The sequence below is a fragment of the Camelus bactrianus genome, chromosome 14 (genome assembly GCF_048773025.1).
Source record: "Camelus bactrianus isolate YW-2024 breed Bactrian camel chromosome 14, ASM4877302v1, whole genome shotgun sequence".
NCBI classification, from domain to species: domain Eukaryota; kingdom Metazoa; phylum Chordata; class Mammalia; order Artiodactyla; family Camelidae; genus Camelus; species Camelus bactrianus.
In genome coordinates this window covers 20671479-20695682 of record NC_133552.1, presented here as the reverse complement: position 1 = coordinate 20695682, position 24204 = coordinate 20671479, and the positions used below count along the sequence as shown (strand labels likewise).

The window sequence follows — 24204 nt, the reverse complement described above, 5'->3', positions numbered from 1 at the left end:
CAATAAAATAATCCAAAAAATTTAAATCATCTTCAATATGGTCGTTGGGAGAAAGAAGACTAAAGAAGAAGGAGGCACTGAATACAGATTGTTGTAGAGACTTCAGGGCACGTTAAAGAGCATTAAAAGTTGACAGGACTCTTTCTGTTGAGGGCTCTATTCTTTAAAATATATCTAAAGGAATCTCAAATGAAATCCTTTTTTCAAAGTAAATTCCCGGCTAATGAGAGGCAATTAAGGCACTAGTAAAAATAAGGCAAATCTTAAGGATTGGAGGCCTTGCTTCTCAGATTGTTTTTCAAGCACTACTAAGTCAAGGAAGCTTAGGTAACCCCTCCCTGGAGGCCTTTTGTGTAACCTTTGTCACTAATTCATTAAAACTGACAAGTAGCTGCAATGACTGTTCCACATTTCCTACCCTGACACAAAAATGACATAGTTTTCCCATGCTATTCTGTCATTTATAACATTGATGAATTTCTCAAACCTCTTAAAATTATTTACAAACTAAAGACAAAGTTTCCACTCCCATCACCAGAAAGAAATCTCTCATCCTGTTAATTATGCCAAATCTCACCATTTTAAGAGCACAATGTTGTAATTCTTGCTGTAAATCTTTACGGGCCCTAATTGCTTGGCTAAGAGTTCAGTGCGTCCAGTAAACCTTAAATGACCTCACATATAATTGGTTCACTGACTGTAACAAGGAGATTATGTAAGGAAGCAGAAATAAAACTCTGTGGTCAGGTTTAAAGTCATCTACTGAAAACCTGCTACCCTGGAGCACCACTTCATAAGTTAAACCCTGGAAGAAATATCAGCTTTGATACAATATAGTTTAACTTCAAGCACAAAAACATGAAGGAACCCCTTTTCAACAGTTGCCAATTTCATCTAAGCCTTGAGATTTGGTTTTCATACAAAAAGGCAAAAAAGCTTCAATTACCCACTTCAACACTTGCAGGTAAGAGACTAGGGACTAAGATGATAAGCGGAAGTTATAATGGTCAAGGCAGGAGGTGACAAGACCTAGATAATAAAAAAACTAAAGAACAGTCCAACTCCTGGGTCTATTATGTGCCAGGCACTGTGCTAGACACTGGAGCTAAAAAGATGTCCTGCTGCCCCCAATGCTGTGAAGACAGAAACAGTTCAAATGAGAAGCTGACAACTAACTATAAAATATAAGTATTCATTATCTCAATCAAATGGTTAACAAATTAAGAAATTTTACTTTGATGAGATGATACTGCTTTTTTGTGGTTTTTAATTGAATTTTAGACTTCCACTTAAGAAATTTCTAGTCTATAGCTTATTCCAGTTAGCAGGATTTCTACCATTCCATTAAATAGATGTTAAATATGGATATCAGGGTTCACAGTTCAACATTGTGACTTATCTCATTACTAAAAGATAACAGTGATTTTCAGTGTGCTGAATAATAATTTTAATAAAGATAGAAATAAAATAGCACTGCCATGCTTCAGCTATTTTAATATTTTTCAATAATCCTTTATACTTTTAAATTCTAACATCTTAGGACTTATTCTAAAGCAAGTAGCCAGAGACACTGCAGCAGATGATAAAAAGAAAACCAAAAGGAAGTCAGGAAATCTGGGCTTTGCTACTAATTAATTAGTCTTCTGACCTCTTTCTTGCGGTCCTACTTTCACGGCTATGAAATGAGTTTCAGAGAGGATAATAATTGCTAAAGTTCCTTTCCTTAATAAAAGTCTATCATTTTATGTTTCATGTGAAAATATTAAATATTCAAAAGGCAAAAAGCTCAAATGAAGCATAAATATGGGAAGGAAAGTAATAGGATATCAAACTTCAACAAAACACCATTTCCAAAATATTTTAACACATTTAAAAGAAATAACTCCGAAGGAGAAAAAAACACATCAAAGTTCTCTCATAATCAAAACCCATAATCTCTGATCAATCATGTAGTAACAAGAATGAACTGTAATTTTCCCATTTTGGAAACAGTCCCTGAGAGAGGGAGAAAAAGTTCAAAGAATATAATATTTGAACATAATACAGTAAATAGATGCATAAAAACATGTTATATTATGCAATATAACCTATGTGTCCAATCAGTCTGTAGCAACCACATAATGCTAATGTGGCCATGTGAGATTCTGGTTAACTTAATTAACTGAGCCACTCTTATTTCAAGTTAACGAAACTCCAAAGAGTCCTTTTCTTACAAATGGCACACTTGTTCATAAGAAAGACTAGTAGAGACAATGTAACAATTTACTACTGGGTAAAACATATGCTGTCATCATCTTGATATACAAACAATAACAGATAAGGATACTTACATTGTAAATATGGTAGGAACAAGGATGAATGGATAGCAAGCATAGAAAATGCAAATCAGTATATGGACCATCCAACTGCCTTCAGTATAAATTCTCTCCTGATAAATTTCAAAGGGTAAGCTACTAATAACTAAGCAAAAGAAATTTAAAAAAAAAATTATTATGTGAGAGATGCATGCAAACAATAATAAAAATTGAAAGTATGTAAACCAGAAAATGTTGAGGGTTTTTCTTGTTTTTCTGGGGGTTTTTTGTATAATTTATGGGAGTTTTCCTATATTTAGAAACAGACACTTCGGGACTTGCCCCTAAGTCATTTACAAAATACAAGAATATGTTCATTCAAAGCATATGCTTATATGTTTTAAAATAGATATTATTGCTGGGTGAAGGCTGAGAGAATTTATTTGCTCAAGGCGTTTAAGAAATGTCTGTCCAATCATTGAATGACCACTAAGCTAACTGAGCACAAACTTCAGTAGCTGCACATGACAAAGAATACAGACTTAAAAAAAAATCGTGTACGAAAGTCACTAAACAAATAACAAGGAGTAAAAACAAACCCTGAGGAAGGGGAAAATCCAATTTCCAGAATTGCTACATTATACTAATTAATATGTATACTTTTCAAAAAAGAGTATAACAAACACAAAGAAATGGGAAAGCATGACTCATACACAGAGGAAAAAATCAGTCAGTAAAAACTATCTCTGAGGAAGCCAGATATTGGACTTAATAGACAAGCACTTTAAGTTAGCTATTATAAATATTATAATTTTAGAAATTTTATAATATTATAAACATAATAGTTTCAAAGAACTAAAGAAATCATGTCTAAAGAATTAAACGAAAGTATGACAACAATCTCTCACCAGAAAATATCAGTAAAGAAATCGAAATTATTTTAAAAATCCAAATAGAAATTCTGAAATTCTGAAGTTGTGAATTACAATATGTGAAATGAAAAAATTCACTAAAGGTGCTCAACAACAGAAGTGAGCAGGCATAATTACCAGCAAACTTGAAGATAAATCAATTGAGATTATCCAATCTAAGAAACAGAAAGCAGAATGAAAAAAAATTAACAGAGCCTCAGAAACCTGTGGGATACCATCTAGCGTATTAACATGTGCATAATGGGAGTCCCAGAAACAGAAAGAGATGAGCAAAGAAAGAAATAATAATGATGAATAACTGCCAAAAACTCCCCCAAAATGATGGAAAAACATAAATCTGCACATCCAAGAAGCTCAACAAACATCAAGTCAGTCAAACTCAAAGAGATACACTAGATTTAGACACATCATAGTCAAAGTATCAAAAGACAAATAGAATATTTTAATAGCAGAGAGAAAAATGAATCATCATATACAAGGGATCCTTGATAAAATTAATAACTGACTTCTCACCAGAAACTATGGAGGCCAGAGGCTGTAAGATGACATACTCAAAGTGCTAAAAGGAAAAAATGCCAAACAAGAATTCTTCAAACAATAAAGGTGAAATTAAGAAACTTCTATACAAACAAAAACTGAGAATTCATCACTAACTAATGTGCCTTAAAGAAATACCAATGGGAGTCCTTCCTTTGGGCTAAAATGAAAGCACACTAGACAGTAACTCAGATCCCCACAAAGAAATAGCATACCAGTAAAGGAAACTACATATGTAAATATAAAAATAATATAAACATATTTTTGTTTGTAAATCTTTTCTTCTCTTATCTGATTTAAAAAACAACCTCATAAAATGATAATTAAAAAATTGTGTCATTAGACTTTTAATATATCAAGATATAATTTACATGACAATAATAGTACAGAAGAAGTCAAAGGGAACAGAGCTATATTGGAGCAAAGTTTTTGTGGACTACTGAAATGAAATTAGTATTAATCTGAACAAGTTTGTTTTAAGTTAAAGTGTTAATTGTGATCCCTAGAGTTATGACTAAAAAAAAAACTCAAAAAAAATATAGTAAAGGAAAAATGGGACAAAGTGTAGAGAATAGATCACAGAGCCATTTAGGAGGTAAAGTCAATGGAAATTTATATTGGATAAAAGTGAGATATTCTCCCTCAAGGAGCACCAGTCTCCTGGAAAAATCTGAAGAGTGAACAAAAAAATATTTAATATTGTGCCCAATGACTGGAACACAGAATAGAAGAAGGACATTGACAGATGAGGCTGAGACTAGATCATTAAAGATAAGGACTGATCTTTGTTCCTAAAGTATTAGAGAATCCTTTAAAGAATTTTGAGAAAAGAATTGACATGATTTTGAGCAAAGAAATGACTGTGAGTCATTAGGGAAATGCAAATCAAAACAATAATGAGATACCACTTCATACCCATGAAGACAGCAACAATAAAAAAGACAGACAATAGTAAGTATTGGTGAAGATATGGAGAAACTGGAACTCTTATACATTGCTGGTGGGAATGTAAAATGGTACAGCCTCTTTGGAGAATAGTTTGATAATTACTGAAAATGTTAAACAAAGAGTTACCATTATGACCTATCAATTCTACTCCTAGGTACATACCCCTCAAAAATCGAAAACATATGTTCATACAGAAACTTGTATACGAATGTTCATAGCAGTATTATTTGTAACAGCCCAAAAGTAGAAATGACCCAGGATGTGCATCAACTGATGAATAAATAAACAAAAAGTGATATATCCATATAATGGAACATTATTTAGCCACAAAAAGGAATGAATTACTGATACATGCTACACCATGGATGAACCTTGAAAACATGGGAAGTGAAATAAGCCAAACACAAAGGCTACATATTATATGATCCCATTTATATGAAAATGTTCAGAATAGGCAAATTCATAGAAACAGAAAGTATATTAATGATTTACAAGGGCTGGCGGGAGGGTGAGGGGGGAGGAAAAAGAGGAGGAAACGGAATTACTGTCAATGGGTTATGAGGTTTCTTTTTGGCTTGATGAAAATGTTCTAAAGTTAGACAGTGGCATGGTTGCACAACTGTATGAATATACTAAAAACCACCGAGTTGTACAGTTTAAAAAGGTGTTTTATGGTATATGAATTATATTTCAACAAAGCTGTTATAAAACAAAAACCATGACCATACCTAACAGAATGAGTAAAATAAAAAAGACTAGAAATACCAGTGATGGCAAGGATGTGGAACATCACTGATGGTCAAAGGGTGAAACAGTACAACTACTGTGGAGAACTGTTTGGCAGAGCTTAATAAAGTTAAACAGGAATCCACCCTATGACACATCAACTCCTAGTTATTTATTCAAGATAAGTGAAAACATATGATCACAAGACGTGTACAGGAAAGTTCACAGCACCTTATTCACAACAGTCCAAAAATGGAAACCATCCAAAGGTCCATGAACATGACAACAAATAAACAAATTATGGTATATTTATCCAATGGAATATTATTCAGCAATTAAAAACAATCTGATAGGTACAGGAATATGGATGAACCTCAAAATTATTATCTTGATGGAAAGAAAGCAGATACGTACACACAAAACTATACTACATGATTCTATTTATACAGAGCTGAAGAACAGGAAAAACTAATCTACCAAGGTGGAGAAGTGAATAGCGGCCTCCGGGGCAGGGCAGAGGGGAAGGGGCACAGAGAACATCTGGAGGTGATGAGAGCAATCCTGGCGGTTATACAGATTTATAGAATTAAAACCAACCAAAATGAATACTTAAGATCAGTTCATTTTCCTAAATGTAAATTTGATTCCAATTATAAAACAGAACAATAGTATGTGGTAAAGTAAGTATTTCACTGAACTATTCATGGGTGAAGTGATACAAAATGATAAATTCATAAATAAATGACTATTTCTTACTGTAGTTCTGTGGCACAAGTTCCGGGCTCTTAGGAGTTTTCAACTTGTAGGATACATCTCCAATATTAACTGTATCACCTAAAAAGAGAATAAAGAAACAGAGCCATTACAAGAGACAAGGAAGAAAACAACACACTAGGCCTTTGGCAACAGTGGTTCTCCTGACCTACAGAGGAGGATGTGTCGGGTACCATAGACACACCTAAGTCATCACTATGCGCTAAAGCTGGCATCCATAGTATATGTTATACACACAAAGAAGACATGAAGAATTGGTGAAATTCACATTTTAAATGCTATTTTAGCAAAAAAAAAATGTGAAACACAATCAAATATATTAACCAGCTTGATTTTCTCATTAATAGCAATACTAAAAAAGTCAACAACAATACAGAAGGATGCATTGTGATTAAGGTCATCCAAAGCATCCATAAAGTGGTGTTGTTAACATGTATCTGCAACCTTTTTACATCTTTATTATAGGTTCTTATTTTTACTACATACAACTTCAAGTTCTTTTGCAACATAACCCTACAATTCAACATTTCTAGGTACATAAAAGAACAAAGCCCCAGTGGGGCTTGTTCAAGAATTCCTACATGAAACAAACAAAACAAAGCAAAAGCTCTTAGTCACTTCTACACGGTTCTAATTTTTTAGAGTAACACCAATTTCTGGTTGATCTTCTAAAGTGCTGGACTAAACCAAACAATCTCTGCCTTGTTCTCTCCAACAGCAAAATAGGCATATTGATCTCATCTGCCCCTGGAACCTCACTTGGAAAGGGCTCAAAAGCACTTAGAAAAAGTAGCTGTGCAAAACACATCTTTCAGCACTGTCAGTTTTGAGCTAGGGAGGTGTCCTGGAGATGAAACCCTTAAATCATGATCGTAACAATGACCAACATTTGTTGAATGATTACTATCTTCTAACTTTACACATTTCACAAATATGTGAAACAGACACTTTACAAACAAGGAAATGTGTATATCTACAAAAAAAAAATTTTACAGAGGAAGGAATATATTAGAGGTACGTGGTGAATTGAGAGATAAGTAGAAACATTGTATAAAACACCGGTAGACTTTTTAATAGAGAAGACATGTATATTTAGAGTGCAAATCAATGGAATTTCCCTCTGAATTAATCTAGACATCAGCTAATACTTATAACTACTGGCTATTTGGTAAATATTGTTATAGACACATTTATTTCTGTTATTTCATTTAATCTTGACTCTAAGTAACCCATGGTTCCTGTGAGCTGTTTCATAACTGCTGGAACAGAAAGTCCAACTCAAACCAGCTGAGTCAAAGGCCATTGGGGTTTCTGTCGAAATAGCTCACAGGAACCATGAACCCATCATGAAGAGACCTAGGCTCAGAAACTAGTCCACGGTATGTTAGGGAAGGCAACAGGAAACACAAAGTCACGCCCCAGGGTAAACTCCCTGAGATACCACCCCTGCCACCACTAGATCCACACCATGGGACACCGTGATCAGAGGACAGCGTTTTCCCCTGTTTGATTTTGATACTTTTCAAACCCGTAGGAAAGTTAGAAAAACACTATCTTAAGCTGCAGAAGTCATGACTCAAAGCTGAAGTCTTCAGATACATCTTCTGATAAGACGTTGCCATAAATGAACTGTTCCTGCAGCCTTTGCATAACTCCCTCATGATTCAAAGTTGTGGGCAGTGACATCTCACTGGCCAAGCCCATGTTATTAACCACAGACTGGCTGCCACAGTATACAGGTAGCAGGAAGAGCTAACCACTGTGATTTCCAGAGTGGATTCCACCACACTGTCCCTCTCTCGCCTTCTCCTCCTTGCCCCCTCACCTCCTTTCCCATTCTCCTACTTCATGATGACCCCTCACGTCTTCTTTGCCTTTTCTTCCTCTTCTCCTCAACTTCTTAACAAGGGGTGCGGAGGCCCAGCTGTAGCCTCTTTTCTTTCTATCTATAACCTCTCCTTGATGAGCTCATCCAGTCTCATGCCTTTAACTGCAATTAATATACTGCTTTCTCCCAAGTTTATACCTCTAATGCAGACCACAGAACTCCAAACCTAGATACCAGCAGACTCTGAGATGCCTAACAGCCGGCTTTAAGTTAACATACTCAAAACTGAACTTCTGATCTTTCCACCAAAATGTGCTCCACCCACAGTATTCCCCAATTCTGCTAATCCTCCCACTCCTCAGACCAGAAATTTTGCAATCATTCTTTTTTTTTTTTTAAGTTTTAGCTTTTATTAAGAAGTCAAGCAAATACCGTTTGTTTCTCACTATGCTATATGTGAGCATTACCCAGGGACAGGAGCAGCAAGAGTCCCTTGGGTTCCAATACTAATCTCACATATTGTATTAATGGCTTGCATCTTTTTTTTTTATAGTTGATTTACAATGTTGTGTTCATTTCTGCATATTGATTCAGTTATACATATATTCCTTTTCATACTCTCAGGTTATTATAAGATATTGATTATAGTTCCTTGTGTTATACAGTAGGTAACAGTTTTTTATTTTATATGTACTAGTTAGTATCTGCAAATCCCAAACTCCTAATTTATCCCTCCCTCCCTTCCCTGCCCCACCCCTGTAACCATAAGTTTGTTTTCTATGTCTATGAGTCTCTTTCTGTTTTGTAAATAAGTTCATCTGTATCATTCTTTTTAGATTCCACATATTAAGTGATATCATATATTCGTCTTTCTCTTTCTGGCTTACTTCACTTAGTATGATAATCTCTAGGCCTACGTTACTGCCAATGGCATTATTTCATTTTTATGAGTAGTATTCCATGTATATATTTATCACATCTTCTTTATCCAATCATCTGTCAATGGACATTTAGGTTGCTTCCCAAGTCCTGGCTATTGTAAATGCTGCTGCTATGAATATTGGGGTCCATGCACCTTGTTTAATTAGAGTTTCCTCCAGATATATGCCCAGGAGTGGTATTGCTGGGTCATATGGTAAGTCTATTTTTAGTTTTTTAAGGAATCTCCATACTGTTCTCCATAGTGGCTGCACCAGGTTACATTCCCACCAGTGGTGTAGGAGGGTTCCCTTTTCTCCACACCCTCTCCAGCATTTATCGTTTGTGGACTTTTTAAAGATGGCCATTCTCACTGGTGTGAGGTGATACTTCATTGTAGTTTTTATTTGCATTTCTCTGATAATTAGCAATGTTGAGCATTTTTCATGTGTCCATTGTCCATGTGTATGTCTTCATTGGAGAAATGTCTGTTTAGGTCTTCTGCCTATTTTTTGATTGGGTTGTTTGCTTTTTTGTTATTGAGTTGTGAGTTGCTTATATATTCTGGAAATTAAGTCTTTGTCAGTTGCATTATTTGCAAATATTTTCTCCCATTCTGTAGGTTGTCTTTTTGTCTTGTTTATGATTTCCTTTGCTGTGCAAAAGCTTATTAGTTTAGCTAGATTCCATTCATTTATTTTTGCTTTTATTTCTATTGCCTGGATAGACTGCCTTAGGAGAACATTGCTATGATGCATGTCAGAGAATATTTCGCCTATGTTCTCTTCTAGGAGATTTATAGTGTCCTGTCTTATGTTTAAGTCTTTAAGCCATTTTGAGTTTATTTTTGTGTGTGGTGTGAGGGAGTGTTCTAACTTCAGTGATATACATGCAGTTGTCCAGCTTTCTCAACACTACTTGCTGAAGAGGCTGTCTTCTCTCCATTGTATATTCTTGCCCCCTTTGTTGAAGATTAATCGATTGTAGGTGTGTGGGTTTATTTCTGGGCTCTCTATTCTGTTTCATTGATCCATATGTTCATTTTTGTGCCAATACCAAACTGTTCTGATTACTGTAGCTTTTTGTATTGCCTTAAGTCTAGGAAGTTATGCCTCCAGCTTTGTTCTTTTTTTTTTTTTTTTTTCAGTATTGCCTTTTGTGATTCCATATAAATTTTAGGATTATTTGTTCTAGTTTTGTGAAAAATTTCTTTGGTAATTCGATAGGGATTGCATTAAATCTGTAGATTGCTTTGGGTAGTATGGTCATTTTAACAATATTAATTCTCCCAATCAAAAGCATGGGATATCTTTTCATTTCTTTGAATCATCTTTAATTTCCTTTATCAATGTTTTATAGTTCTCAGCATACAAGTCTTTCACCTCTGTGGTCAGGTTTATTCCTAAATATTTTATTTTTTGATGCAATTTTAAAAGGGATTTTATAAAATTTCTTTTTCTGATATTTCATTGTTAGTGTAAAGAAATGCAACAGATTTCTGTATGTTAATCTTGTATCCTGCTACCTTGCTGAATTCGTTTATTGGCTCTAGTAGTTTTTGTGTGGAGTCTTCAGGGTTTTCTATATATGGTATCAGTCATTCTTAACTTTTCCCCTTCACGTCCCAACAGAAAATCCTACTGACTCTATCATTAAAATATATTTAGTTTGCCCACTTCTCACTGTATCCTCTACTACCCCAATGCTGACCCAAGACAGTTAGGGAATTACTATTTAAATTCGTTCTCTCATTTAAACAGCATTATCTCTTACCTCCTAACAGATCTCCTGTCGCAGCTCTTACACAGTATGGTTTATTCTCAAAAGAGCAGCCACAGTGATATAAGAAAACAGAAATCAAGTAACACCAGTCTTCTGCTCAACCCTCATCTCTGCAATGGCCTAAAAGGCTATTTCTGACCTGGCTCCCCCATATCCTCTAGGAGCTCATCTCCTACTAGTGACCTCCTCACTTACTCAACTCCAGTCACACTGGTCTCCTCACTATTCCTTGAACATGTCAGACATACATTCATTTCAGGCTTTTGCACTGGATTTTCCTACTGACTGAAATATTTTTCATAAATATATCCCTTATTGGTCAGGGCCCCAGCAAGAAACTGATCGTATGTTCAAATCAAGTAATCGAGGAGAGAATAAAGGAACCATTTATGAAGGTGTGTGCAGAGTTTGGGAAAACCAGCAAGGATGGTGCAGTACCCTGGGACTAGAAAGCCATTACCACTACCAGGCCTGAGGGAGCAAGGAGAGAGCATGCACAGAGAGTGACTGTGTTTAGAAAGACTCCTAAAGGAGCTGTGACACTTTGTGGAGGGACACAGCAAGCCTATGGTGGTGACCTGGCAAAGAGGGGGCTGGGGAATAAACACAAAACAAAGGCTGACAGAACTAAAAGTAGGAAGAGACAAATTCAAAGTCATATCTGGATATTTTAATCTCTCTCGGTAAGTGATGGAAAGCAGGAGAAAAAAACAGAAGGATATAGAAGTAAGGACAATGGCTTCTTGACCTTTTGACTAAGACCAAGTGTAGAAGTAAAGATGAAAGACCTGAAGACATTATTAGCCACTCAACCTAAACTTTACAGAACACTACATCCAACAATGGCAGAATGCATATTCTTTTTAAATGCTCATGAAGCATCCACCAAAGTAGATCTCAGGGTGGACCATAATGTAAGTTTTAATAAATTTCAAAGGATTGAAATCATACAAAGTATACCTTCTGATCAAAATGGAATTAAACTAGAGCTCAATAACAAAAAGATAACTGGAAAATCTCTAAACATTTGAAAATCAAGCAACAGGCTTCTAAAAAGAAACCTAAAGAAGAAATCACAGTGGAAATTGAACTCATTAAGATAGGGCAGTGATCAATTAGCCATGCCTGCTGCAGGCAAAGAGCAAAATGACATTCATGTGGGTGAGGCACTGGCCCTCCATGCTTTAACGGTGGACATTCTTGGTGGTTACCATAGTACACTTTACTGAGTCATCTAATCCATATCAATTGCCTACCTTTGACCTGCATATAATTAATCTCTTAAATATCTACTTTGGCTCAGATGGCTCTCCTGAGTTCATATCTGTGAGTAGCCTACTGGACACTTTATGTACATATTCCTGAGACACCCCAACTTTAACATGAGAAAAACAGAACTCTATATTCTGTGTGTGTCATCCAGCCATCTCCAACCAGCTCTACCTCTCATATTCCTATCTCAGCAACTGATGCTTTATTCCCCTGGCCCTGAAGGAACACTGCTTTTTCTTCACAGGACTACTCCTCAGATATCTTCATCTCCCCGCTGAACCTACCCTAACTTTTCCTTTTGCATGATCTCCACCTCCATCAAGAATCGGTCACTCCATTTCCATCTTTCTGCTAGCATAGTATCTGGCCCACTCTTCTATAATGGTAATTCTCACACTTCACTGTTTTCATTATGGCTCCTCTAGAATGAGTCTTCAAATCAGGGTACATAAACACTTTCCAAGGGGACAGAGCATGACAGTCTGAAGGGGACCAGTTTTCAGATCCTCACTTCCATGTGCCCTCCCCTAACACTAACCTGCATTATCATATATTATGAAATCCTTTAAATATGTAACCACTAGAGTCCTTTATCCTTGCATTCCTTTACTGAATTTAGTAAACTAGCCTTCAAAATACGTCCCATAATTTATTTTTCAGTGGTTTTCATAACATTCTTTAAAATATATTAACACATTCATTTGAATTGAATTGAAAAATACCTTTTCTGTCAGAAAGTCTAATTTGGCTGATTCAATTGACAGTACAACCTCCCTTTGTTAATTATGAAAACTAAGAATTTGATTTAAAAAGTATTTAAATATGGGGTAAGGTAAAAGAATTTTCTCAACGAATATTGTATTGGCAAAGGTATGCTGAATGGAAGTTTTATTTTAACAACTCTTTCTGAGCATATTAGAATAAATAAGCAGAAAGCAGCCTCTAATGAGAAAACCACCACAGTCATTTGATAAATTTTGGTGAAGCCTTTTCAGTGAACTTCCAGAAAGTGAGGCAGAATCATTCTCCTGGCTGGGTCACTGACTTCACTTGCAAGTCACATGGTTTCCAGTTCTTTGCTCCAAACAACTTGAAAAAAGGCTATAATCAAGTTGCCAGTTGATTTAATGCCATTAAAAATATCATTTTGAGGGGGGAGGTTATAGCTCAAGCGGTAGAGCACATGCTTAGCATGCATGAGGTCCTGGGTTCAATTTCCAGTACTTCCTCCAAGAATAAAAAAAAAACCTAATTACCTCCCCCAACCAAATAAGTAAATAAATAAATAAAGCTCTACATTGCCTTAAAAAAAAAAAAAGCCAACACAGCTCCTAATATATGTCATTTTGATAACAAATCAACATATTATTTGTGGCTTATAACTTAGAAAGCTTGCAAAGAATTAAGTGATATTGCTATATAAAAAGTCTTTATATTCTAGCAATAAAATATAATTAGGAATATTAATTACAGCAATTTATATTCAACTGGGGAAAAGTGATATTAACAGGTGTGTTTCCACAAAATTTTAGTTTTTAAGAAAATCTGGACTATATTGATGTTCTTTTGAACAACTGTATTCTAATAATTGTAATGATAGAAACATTTTAACATTTGGACACTTTTTGTTGCAGAAAATATGATAAAGATAAAACTTTCAGAATAAAAAAATTAAGATAAAATTATGAGGAATAAGTATAATTGAAATACAAATTCAATAAAGAAATAATGTAAATTTTCTTTTTGTGGGGGCAGGTAATTAGCTTTATTTGTTTATTTCTTTAATGGAGGGACTGGGGATTGAACCTAGGACCTTGTGCATGCTAGGCATGCACTCTACCACTGAGCTATACCTTCCCCCAAAATAATGTAAATTTTCTGATACTTTCTGATAGAGATAGTATCTAACAAATTACTAGGATATTCTGATTCCATTTAAAAGATACACTTCAAAAAGAACTGTAACAATTTTTTGTTTTAAATGTCAATATGTACAACACAGTGGAAACACCACGCTCTGCAACTACTTATCCTTATCAGGAAAATTTCGAGATATGAAACTAAAAATGTATAAAGGGGTACAAATTTGCAAAATCCTTTTAGGAGATAAGTGAGAAAAATGTTTGAAGACCACAGTTGAGTCTCTAAGAGTATAGCATTTTGTTGGCAAAGCCTATGTTTTAATCCTCTTTGTATCCCCTAGTGCCAAAAAGAATACCTCAAACCAAACATTTGATAAATGAATATACGAATGATTATGGTTTCTAATTGGATATTGTTTTCTTAACTAAGTATTGTTTTAAGCCCTCACTCACTGATTTTCTGCATACTTTGAGAATAGCCCATCTTCCAAAATACTCAGAAATCAAGTCATTTATTTGTAAAGGATTCATTTAAGTGAAGTAGTATAAATATTAAGCTAAAGAAGAATAAAAATACTTATCATAGTGCACCAGGTAACACAATTTAGGCAGAAGAAATTAATATATGCCTTTCTTCAAATAAACCAAATAAATATTTTAAATAAGTACAATCACTTTTTAAAAAATATTTTAGTTAATAATATAAGCTACTCATAATGGAAATTTTTACAATAACTAAGAATGAGTCAACAAGCAAATACAAGTTGTTATAGAATATGCTGCTTAACATTCAATTACATTTATTATCACAAATAACGCAAAGCGCCCACACATAACTCAGATTAGCCTAAACCCCTGTACGGTACACAAACTGTCACACAACTACTACTAATAAATTAAGTTATATATTTTAGTCAAGCATGGAAAATATGGAATTGAAAATTAAAAACCCTGAAAAGAATGTAAAAGTTAAAACCTTATCAATGAAATCAAATTTAAGGCCACATTTAAAGTAACAAGGCTTGACTTTATCACTTGCAATGATCCTAACCTAAAGGGATTTGCCAAAGGTTCACAGGAAAATAATTTCTATATTTAAGATAATAATTAATAGTATCTTTTATACAACACTTAATTGTGTAAACCTGTCTGGACATTGGTCACTCGATTCTTAGTGGACAGCTGTTTTGTTTTACATGCCCAATATTCTTTCCCCTTTGACAACTGAACCGCTCTCTCCAGTGGAGAACCCACCTCATTTGGTTGGAGTAGAGTTTAAACCACTCATCCCAACATTTACCCTTGCACTCAAACTCCCAGAAATGAGTCCTTTCACAAGCCTTGCCAGAACATTCCACTCGCTGGCCACAGTGATTGTTTTAGAGATGGGCACATGATTCAAGCTTGGCCAATGAGTTCTTGCCAAAATTTTTGTTAGAGCTCATAGGAAAACATGTTCTGTCTTATGGCATTGTGAATTGTAAGGACAATCAAAGTCTGGGGCTGACAGTGAGGCCATCACTGCTACCACCTGAAGAAAGCCTGCCAGACAGTGAAACCAATACAGCAAAGAGTAAATCCAATAAAGGGAGAGTGGAGAGTCGGGGGCATCCTGGGGAAAGGCAGAGAGAGCCCAAGCCCTAAAGATATTTGAACATCCTGCATCTAGTCAGGCCTGAACCCACTGGAACTCCCACCTATGTGAACGAATCAATAGTTTTTCTGTGCACATTTCTGTCACTTAAAATCTAATGACTCCTAACAAATATGACAATCTTTGTAAGGTAAAGGTAGGCAGGGCAAGTGTTAACTATCCTTATTTAACAATGAAGATACATGCTCAGAGAGGAATACAGAACATTTTGACCCTGAGGATATTCTGAAAAGCATTTTCATCAGAATAATACTAGCATTCATAAGTTTGCATTAAGTAACTAGCATTTAGAGCAAAATTAAGCCAAAAGAACGTCTTGATCAATTTTTATAGAGCACATTTTTATTTTTATTTTATTTACAGTATTATTTTATAGTGATTTGATTTATCAATCACATTTTTGGTCCATGTAGAATTTCACCACTCTGTTTTCCTTTGTGGCCATCAGCATGGATTGGTTATCAGAAAGATTGTGCTCTTTCTTCAGTATTAACCAGTAACAAATTTTGCAGTATTGTAGAGTTTTATTTTATATTGATAATTTCTAGTTAGTCTTTGAATTTTTATATGACTGATAGTTTTTATCTAATTCTTGGCTAACCCATGAGAAAGATGGGCATTTTCCTCAAATATCTCAAGGCTGTTCTATTGTCAAGATCTTTACCAGTCTCAAAAATGCTTTTCTCAGTTACATATTTCAGGCACATCTGTGGTAGCCCTTCTAAAATGTGCTTATGTTAATGAATATACACACTTTAGGACAATTAACTCTGAAATGGACTCACAATTCAAGGACTTGTCGCTCTGACGAAGAAGTTGGTTTAGTGCAGGGTTTCTCAACAGCCAGCACTACTGACATTTCGGGCCAGGTGGTTCTTCTTTGTGCGGGGCTGTCCTGTGCATTGTAGAGTGTTTAGCAGCATCACTGGCCCCTACCCACTAGATACCAGTAGTGTACCCTTCCTCTTGGTCATGACAATCAAGAATGCCTTCAGACACTCCCAAATGTCCCCTGCAGGAGGGGAATCACCTCTGGTTAAGAATTACTTTAGTGTCACCATTTTTTTATATATAAAAGTTAGACTCAAGAGAAAACCAAATATATCAGCACTTTCCAGGTTGGTCTGCACGCTCCTAATATGGGTCTTACTAACAATTTATTAGGATACAACTGTTCCAGGATTTTACTGCTAAATTCTTTGGTATCTAAGAGTCACAATGTCCTCAGGGTCAAAATAGCCTGCTGCAGGTTCAGAGTAGTTAATAATTTCCCCACAGTTTAATACCTAGTAAATACAGAGCTAAGACTTGCACACACAATAGGTTTTCCCTTTATATCATATTTCTCAACTGAAGCAGGAGTTCTGTATTTCCCTTCCCCAAAGTCATTAATTCTGTTATAGCCCAAGGATATAATTTTAAAATCACAAAAACACATATGGATAGATGTTTATTGCACTGTTATTATATATTTAAAAATAGACAACCTGAATATCTAAGAATAGGAAACTGGCAAAAGAAATTATATGGGTAAATATATGAACTTAATGCCTATTTAAAATGATCATGTACAGCAATATTTATCACTATGTTAACACATTAACAACCATGGCTAAGAATAAATTATAAAACATACATGACCCTATTTTTAAAATGAAATATGTATTTATGTAAACATACAGTTTACAAAATCTGATAGTATTAACACAAAAAAGGTGACAATTATGAATTTGCACGGAAGGCTTATGTTTTAGGGAATTTGTACTTTTCATTGTTCTACAATGAACATTCATTTCTTGTATAAAAAGTATTTTTAAATATTTCTGTAAATAAACTTATCTCATACAGATAAAACTGTGAATCGCTTTAATAATGGTATAAGAGGACAGCATGAAACATGTCACAGTGGGTTTATGCAGAGTTGTTTCCAGATTTTTCATTTGATCTTGATCTCTTGTATAACTGAGTCTGTTAAACATCGGAGCCCTACTGAACTCATTTGCCTTCATCTGTGAAAACACTACAGCAATCTTTATTGAAAACTCTTTGCAGTAGCTAACCTTGTCACTCTTTATTCCTCAAACCAAGGGACAATACAACTAACTGAAGTGCAAAGAGACGTAAAGAATTTACAGATTATGGGTGCTTAGACTACCTAATAGCAAAGGATAAAAAGCAGTGGGTTTGGGGATTTTTTTTTTTTTTTTTTAACAAAATGACCCTGTCTTCCCTCTGCTTCTCAGGCTTTATAAAGCTCCTACCTTGAAAGCCAACAAGGCAATTCCAGCCTCTCCCACTCCTTCTCTGTATGAACTGGAACATACGTCACCAAATGCTTATTAGGTGCACAGAGTTGACAGGCACAAAAAGGAATATAAAGATCAATAAGACATAATACAGTCCAGGAGAGATAAGAATAGTAGATAATTTGTATCTATTGTTTATGTACCTTGCTGCTCTTTTTCCAAACTACTAGGAAGCAAGGTCAACTACAAGCACAGAGGAGATGAGTTACTGGTCACATGTGTGAGTGCAGCTGAGAGCATCTTTCCAGCCTAAACTGTAATTAATTACGGCATGCTGCTATTTATGGTTTACATTTGTCTGTGTATGACCTCTGGTTCAAAATGGGACACTCCAACCTTGATGGCCTATACTATGTCCCAGGGAAGCCCAGGGCTTGCCTTCAGCTTACCTGGCTCAAAGCTGTTCTCACTTGAGTCCAGATCTCTGGTGAGTTTCCACCTGCATTTATCCACAGTCCCCATACCTTCAACCTTGTGATCTTCGTGGCAGCAAGGCCAGTGGGGTTAACATCATTTACTTCTCGTGCTATGATCCTACCAGAGTCAATGACTGAGTCTAAGAAGTTAATATGTTGTCTGTAATATATTCATGAATCTCACATTTGAAGCAAGGCCTATAGTTTGATTTGCTGGACATAACACAAATTTTTAGGACATTTCTAATGTTTTTATAATCAACATGTACCACTCATGTACAAAGAACAATTTTTATTATTTTTTTAATGTTCACATGAATTAACCCTGCTCCATCAGCCTACCTACATAGTTTTGACAGTTCTAAACCTAAAAGGAACTGGCTTCACTTCTTCTAAAGCCAAGGAAACAAAATAAATCTCACATAGCTGAAAATATATGTACTAAGAACAATAAAGATGCCAACTTTTATTGAACATTAATATGTGCCAGGAATTATATGAACTAATTAAATCATCACAACAACCCTATCAAATATACTATCCTTATTCTCATTTTACAGTTAAGAAAACTGGAACACAAAATTAAGTAACCTACGCTCAAATACCCCTATCTAGACAGTACAGAAACGGGCTCCAACCCAGACTGTTTAACTCCAAAGCCCAAGTTATAGATTATGCTACACTTCTCTTGAACTCTCTGCCTTCTAGGACCAAGGAGCAACAACCAAACAGAAAACTCAAAGAATAAAAAAACAAACGAATGAACAGTCAACCTAGAAGCATAATCACTGATAAAGGGGCAGATGCTGAAATCACCACAACTCTATACAGGGAAAAAAAAAAAAAGTTTGTTCAACGGATGGAAGAAAGCGTGAATGAATGAATGAAACATAAAAGACTTAAACTCTCTCATTTTCTGTAGAGGAAAATTATTGGTGGTAACAGGAACAAGGAAACTAGCAACTTCATGGAGGAAATCTCTTTTCTAAGCAATAAAGACAGTGACAAAATCTTGCCTAGCATCACTTTGCCATTCAAGAGAAGCAACAACATACATCCCTGACCTTAACCAGCACAAATGCTCTAACTCCAGCACACACACAGACTCCTAAAATCAGTTCAGGTAGAGCCAAGAAATACTGCGCTTAGAAATCAGAGCATGTGATTTGACTATAGTCACTACTTAGCTGTGTGCTCTTCAGCAAGTCACTTTTCCCTTTTTGGGTCTACGTTACCTCAATTGTAGAGACAGGGGTTTTAATTAAATCAAGTTGTGAGGGTTTCTCAGCTCTAAGATGTGAACCTGCGAGAGATGAAAACTCCTGTAAAACTTGGAAAGGCTAGTGGATACATTTAAACCCTAATGATGGGTTCTTTGCCGAGAATGTACACTTCTATGCTGCCACTAGCCCTGGCTGGAACAAGGCACAGACTGACTTCCAGGCCCTTGGGACTCAGCGAGCAAGGTCAAGTCTAGCTTTCAAAGCCCTCTGAGGGCTGCTGCATTAATCTCTGCGTGGACTATAATCCAAGTCAGAATTCCGAGGGTGAAAGCAACAGTGGGGGAAGAAGGACGCACTATTCCAGGTCATCAGAAATCTAAATTCAGTATCCTCGGGGTACACAATGAGGCTCAGAGAGGGCAAGCGCGCAGCCCCGCGTTACACAGCAGTTAGCGACGAGGTGGAGACCAGAGCCTCTATCCCCCGGCTCCCCGCACAGCGCTCCTTCACAAGCGAAGCAGCAGAGGCTGCGGGGGGCGGGGGGGGGGGGAGCGGCGGAGCGCAGGGGCCCCGCGCGGACCGCAGGGCGGAGGGGGCGCCCGAGGTTACCTGTGTCGGCCCCCGCCTCGGCGTGCACCAGCCTGACCTCCGACCGCCGCGCGTCGCCGCCCGGTCGACCCCGCATCACCTGCCGCAGGAGCAGCCGCACGCGCCGCGCAGCCGGGCCGCCGGGGCCGCCGGGCGCCCCGAGGAGCAGGAACCGGGACTGCATGGGGCCGGGGGCGTTGTCGGGCTCGGCGAAGGGGTCGGGGCGAACCGCGCTCCCGGCGGGCTGCGTGAGGCTGCTCGGCGTGGGGGACAGGAAGCAGCTCCGCGCCGGGTCCGCCGGAAACTCCTTCCCCCGGCGCGGCCGCCTCTGCGGTGTCGGGCCGGCCCGGCCCGGCCCACGGGGGCGAGGGGAACCGGCATTCGCCCTCGGAGGCCCGGCCGGAGCCGGCCAGGAGGAGCACCGGGCCGAGCACTGGGCCTGGCCGGCCGCTCCGCTTCTCCTGCGGACCCTTGGCTCCGGGACCGCGCGCTCGCCCTCTTCGCCCTCACCTGCGACTGTTCACCTGGGTTCCCCAGGCCGGCCTCTAGTCGTTCCCCGTAGTCCTGTGAACGCTGGGGAGTCCAGGAAATGCTTGAGGGTTCCAGGAGCATTTGATGGTGTGACTCTTCAAATACTTATTCTAAGTCTTCGTTTCTTGGTTGATGGCCTAATCTTATATTTCGCTTTCCCAGAACGCGGCTTCAAACCCTTTTCAGAAATTGAGTACGTATTCTGGAGATTGTGGGAACTGACACCTGTCTGGATTCATTGTAACCGTACCTGTGTTTCCAATTAGTACCTGAGAGCCTTACCCTTTGTTTATTTTTAAAACGTGTTTTATAACCATACCTTAAATTCTAATTGGAAAACACATCTTGGTGATATATAGAAATTACCTTAATGTCAGAAAGGACCTAAATCAAGCACTTTTTCGGTCATTCTGCAGTTGAAGAGTTATATAAACATACTTTATATCTTTAGTAAGATTAAAAAAAAGCAAACTAGGTTATTAGCTAAGGCTGTCTCCCTGTATCCATACCAAAAGCAGAAATGGTCCTACCACAAAGCAAACTAAGCCTAATATAATTATATGGTATCTTCAAAATACCAGGAGTGAATTGACCAAGGCAAAATGCTTAAATCAAATTACACAAACATCAAACAGAATGCAGAAGGCTTCGCTTTCAGCTAAAGGCCTTGTTAATTCTACAGCAGTTAGTATCTTTAAATATATACCAAGCACCTACCATGGGCATAACCCTGTGACTGGTGCTGAGAAGAAAGTGGAGGAGACAGTAAAAGAATCTGAACTGAGGAAGGCTGGTGCATCTTGCTGAGGATTGGGCTTAACATGTTAAGGCTGAAACAGGCTTCTAACCTAGTTGGGGAGAAGGTGAAAATAAAGGTAACTGCATGCTGTATTACAACATGGTTTCACATGTATGTTCTCATATAATCTTCATAACAGCCCTGAGACAGCTAGGCAAAAATGTAATAAATGTAGAATATAACAGTTTACAGACTGTTCTCCCACTTTGAGTATATGCTATGTGGCAGGCATTGGGCTAAGTATTTTAATGCATTATCTCATTGCACACAGCAGCACTTTGATTGAGGTATTATTATTATTCCCCATTTTACAGATGAGGAAACTGAGGCTGGAAGAGTTAAATACCTTGGTCAGGGCATCTCCAATTAATCTTACTGGAATGCAGAACAGTCTTCCAACAGTGGAAAAACAATGGAAGGTAATTGAGCAGAATGATTGGTGAAAGCACTAAGAGCTCTTGGAGTTGAGATACTGGCAATACAGTTTACAGCATTCGGTCATTCAACAACATTTACTGAACAACTATGGGATAAACAGTACCCTGCTAGGTCCTGGGTAGCAATGGACTCACATCAAGTATAGAAGACAAACATATGCATAAAGAATTACAACACAATCAGGCATATGTTTAGGATATTTAGACTCAGAGTACTCTGGGGCAGAGTGCTTTGGCTGGGAGAGATCAGGGAGGTTTCACAGGGAAGATAATGCTTGAAGTGCTTCTTGAAGGATATGCAAGAATTTTTCAGGCTGAGAAAAGGGCACGTGGTATCTGGCAGAGGGAATAGCAAGTACAAAGGTACAGAAAGCTGAAGTGCGTGGCAAGACTGACTCAGAAAGTGGTTCACTGTGTCTAAGGTCAAGTACTTAAAGTAGTTTGTAGAGATAAGACCAGAAAGAGAAAGTGAGGCTATGTGGTATTGGAGGGGAAAGAGCTTGCACATTAACCTTCAGGAAATGGGAAAACAGTGAGCATTTTTTAGAGTGACAGATCTGCAATGTGAAGGAGAAAATTGAGCCAGAGAAAAAGGTAGCACATAAGCTTCCCTTTGAATGCTAGTTTAGATTTGGATACACAAAGAAGACTGATAGAAAGCATAGAGTCCTGAAAAGCACGTAGAGACAGTGAGACCAGCCAGGTGAGAGGGCTATCTTTGGAAAGTGGGAGAAGGTATTGTCAGAGAAAGAGGAAAAGATTATAAAGAATCTTGAATGGCTGGAGAATCTCAAATGAAGAAGTTGGACTTCATCTTATAAGCAAATTGGGTCACCACTAGACAACCCAATGGATCATATGTGATCAATTTGATCATAGTTTAAGCAGTGACATGAACTATGAATTGAGTAAGGCAGGAAGCATCTAGTTCTAACTATGTGGAAGTTAAAAAATCCTCTGCTTGAAACAAATGGACCCCAGCGGTGGCAGTGAGGCTGAATGGGAAAGAATAGAGCTTAGCAATGTTTATTTGATGAACCAGAGGTGTTTGGTTTGAAGAGATAACCATCGTAACCTCTAGGTACCTTCACTCAAATTCTCACTAAAAATTACTTGGGATAAACCACACTGCCAAAATCTGGTATTTACTGTTAAGCTTTCCCCAGAGTCTGGGAGGAATGTTTCTTACCTGCCACATTAATGTAACTGGATGGAAAGTGCAATTAATAATCTATCCATGCTACATCCAATTAGAAGAAGGTAGTTGCTCCATCCCTTCTTACTGCTCACCCTACTGAGTAATCAAAGGTCCGTGCCATGGTTCCCAGACCTCAGCGTTCATCCTGGCCCCCTGGACAACTTGTTAAAATATCAACTCTCAGGCTTCATTCCCCACCCCTGTCCTGAGATTCTGACTCAGTAGGTCTGAAAGGGCCCAAGAAGATGCATTTTCAGCCACAGCTATAGGAGATATATACTTACCACATATTTTGGTTACAAAGCTGGACAACAGTTCCTTCTGTTGCTGTTTGGCTACTAAGTTTGCCCCACCTCTTTATCCTCTTCAACACTTTGTAAAAAAAATACATAAGTACTCTTCCTTATCCACAAGCAACCAGAAAAAAAAAAAAGATATAATAAACTGAGCAGGGAATTGGAGAAAAGAGGAAAGAGAAGAACAGATGATAGCCCTTTTACGTCATAAAATGTTTTTAGACCAGGACACTGGCAGGAAAAGAGAGAGGGAGGAGAGATGTGTGAACTAGTGGAAACTCTCCCACTGCAAAACACCTAATAATGCTGGACGAAATATTTTGAAATTCCATTTAAAATGAATTTTTAAACTTATATGAAAATAGGAAAAATTCTCTAAAACCAGGAATGAAGCTGGAGGAAGAGTCTGGGAAGGTAAGGACACACTGAAGGTGCTGGCTGCCCTAGGGATATCTACCTTCCTTGGTGTCCATGGCTGTCGGGGCACCAACAGTGCAGGGAGTAGACTGAGGACCCCAGCATAAAACCAGAACTGACAAAGGACTACACAGTTAGCTAAATGGTAAACTATGGAAAAAAATTGCAAACGGAGACAGCATAAAGTCACATCTGTCTGCTTGATTCTAGGTAGAACTGTTTCTTTTTTCCCCTCTAAAAATTGTGGCTTTCTACTTGGAACTCAGATGAGTTTAAGGCATGATACAGTATTTGCTTGTTAGGAAGAAAAATATAAGCCAATAATTTTAATCTAAAATGGATTCAGTAAATGTACAGGATATTTGAACAGTGAAATTAACAAGTTTTATTTGATGAATATACAAAAAAGTAAAAAAAAAAAAAAAAAAAGCAGCAGTTGAAGAGTGTTCACTATTTGCAAGAACAA

The 24204-nt window shown here is 37.4% G+C and overlaps 1 protein-coding gene across 3 annotated transcripts in view; it reads right to left on the bottom strand.

The window, feature by feature from the left end:
- The window catches only part of VWA8 (von Willebrand factor A domain containing 8), a 297774-nt gene extending 277298 nt beyond the window's left edge, over window positions 1-20476 (bottom strand). The window contains exons 1-2 of one of the 3 annotated variants that reach the window (XM_074378241.1): window positions 20082-20476; window positions 6194-6271 (exon numbers count right to left, since the gene is read on the bottom strand). In XM_074378241.1, coding sequence (XP_074234342.1) covers window positions 6194-6271; window positions 20082-20244 — 241 coding nt within the window. In that variant the 5' untranslated portion in view covers window positions 20245-20476. The remainder of the gene's footprint in view (window positions 1-6193; window positions 6272-20081) is intronic. The other 2 variants (XM_074378240.1, XM_074378239.1) reach the window with 2 other exon arrangements.
- Between the last annotated feature and the right edge of the window lie 3728 nt (window positions 20477-24204).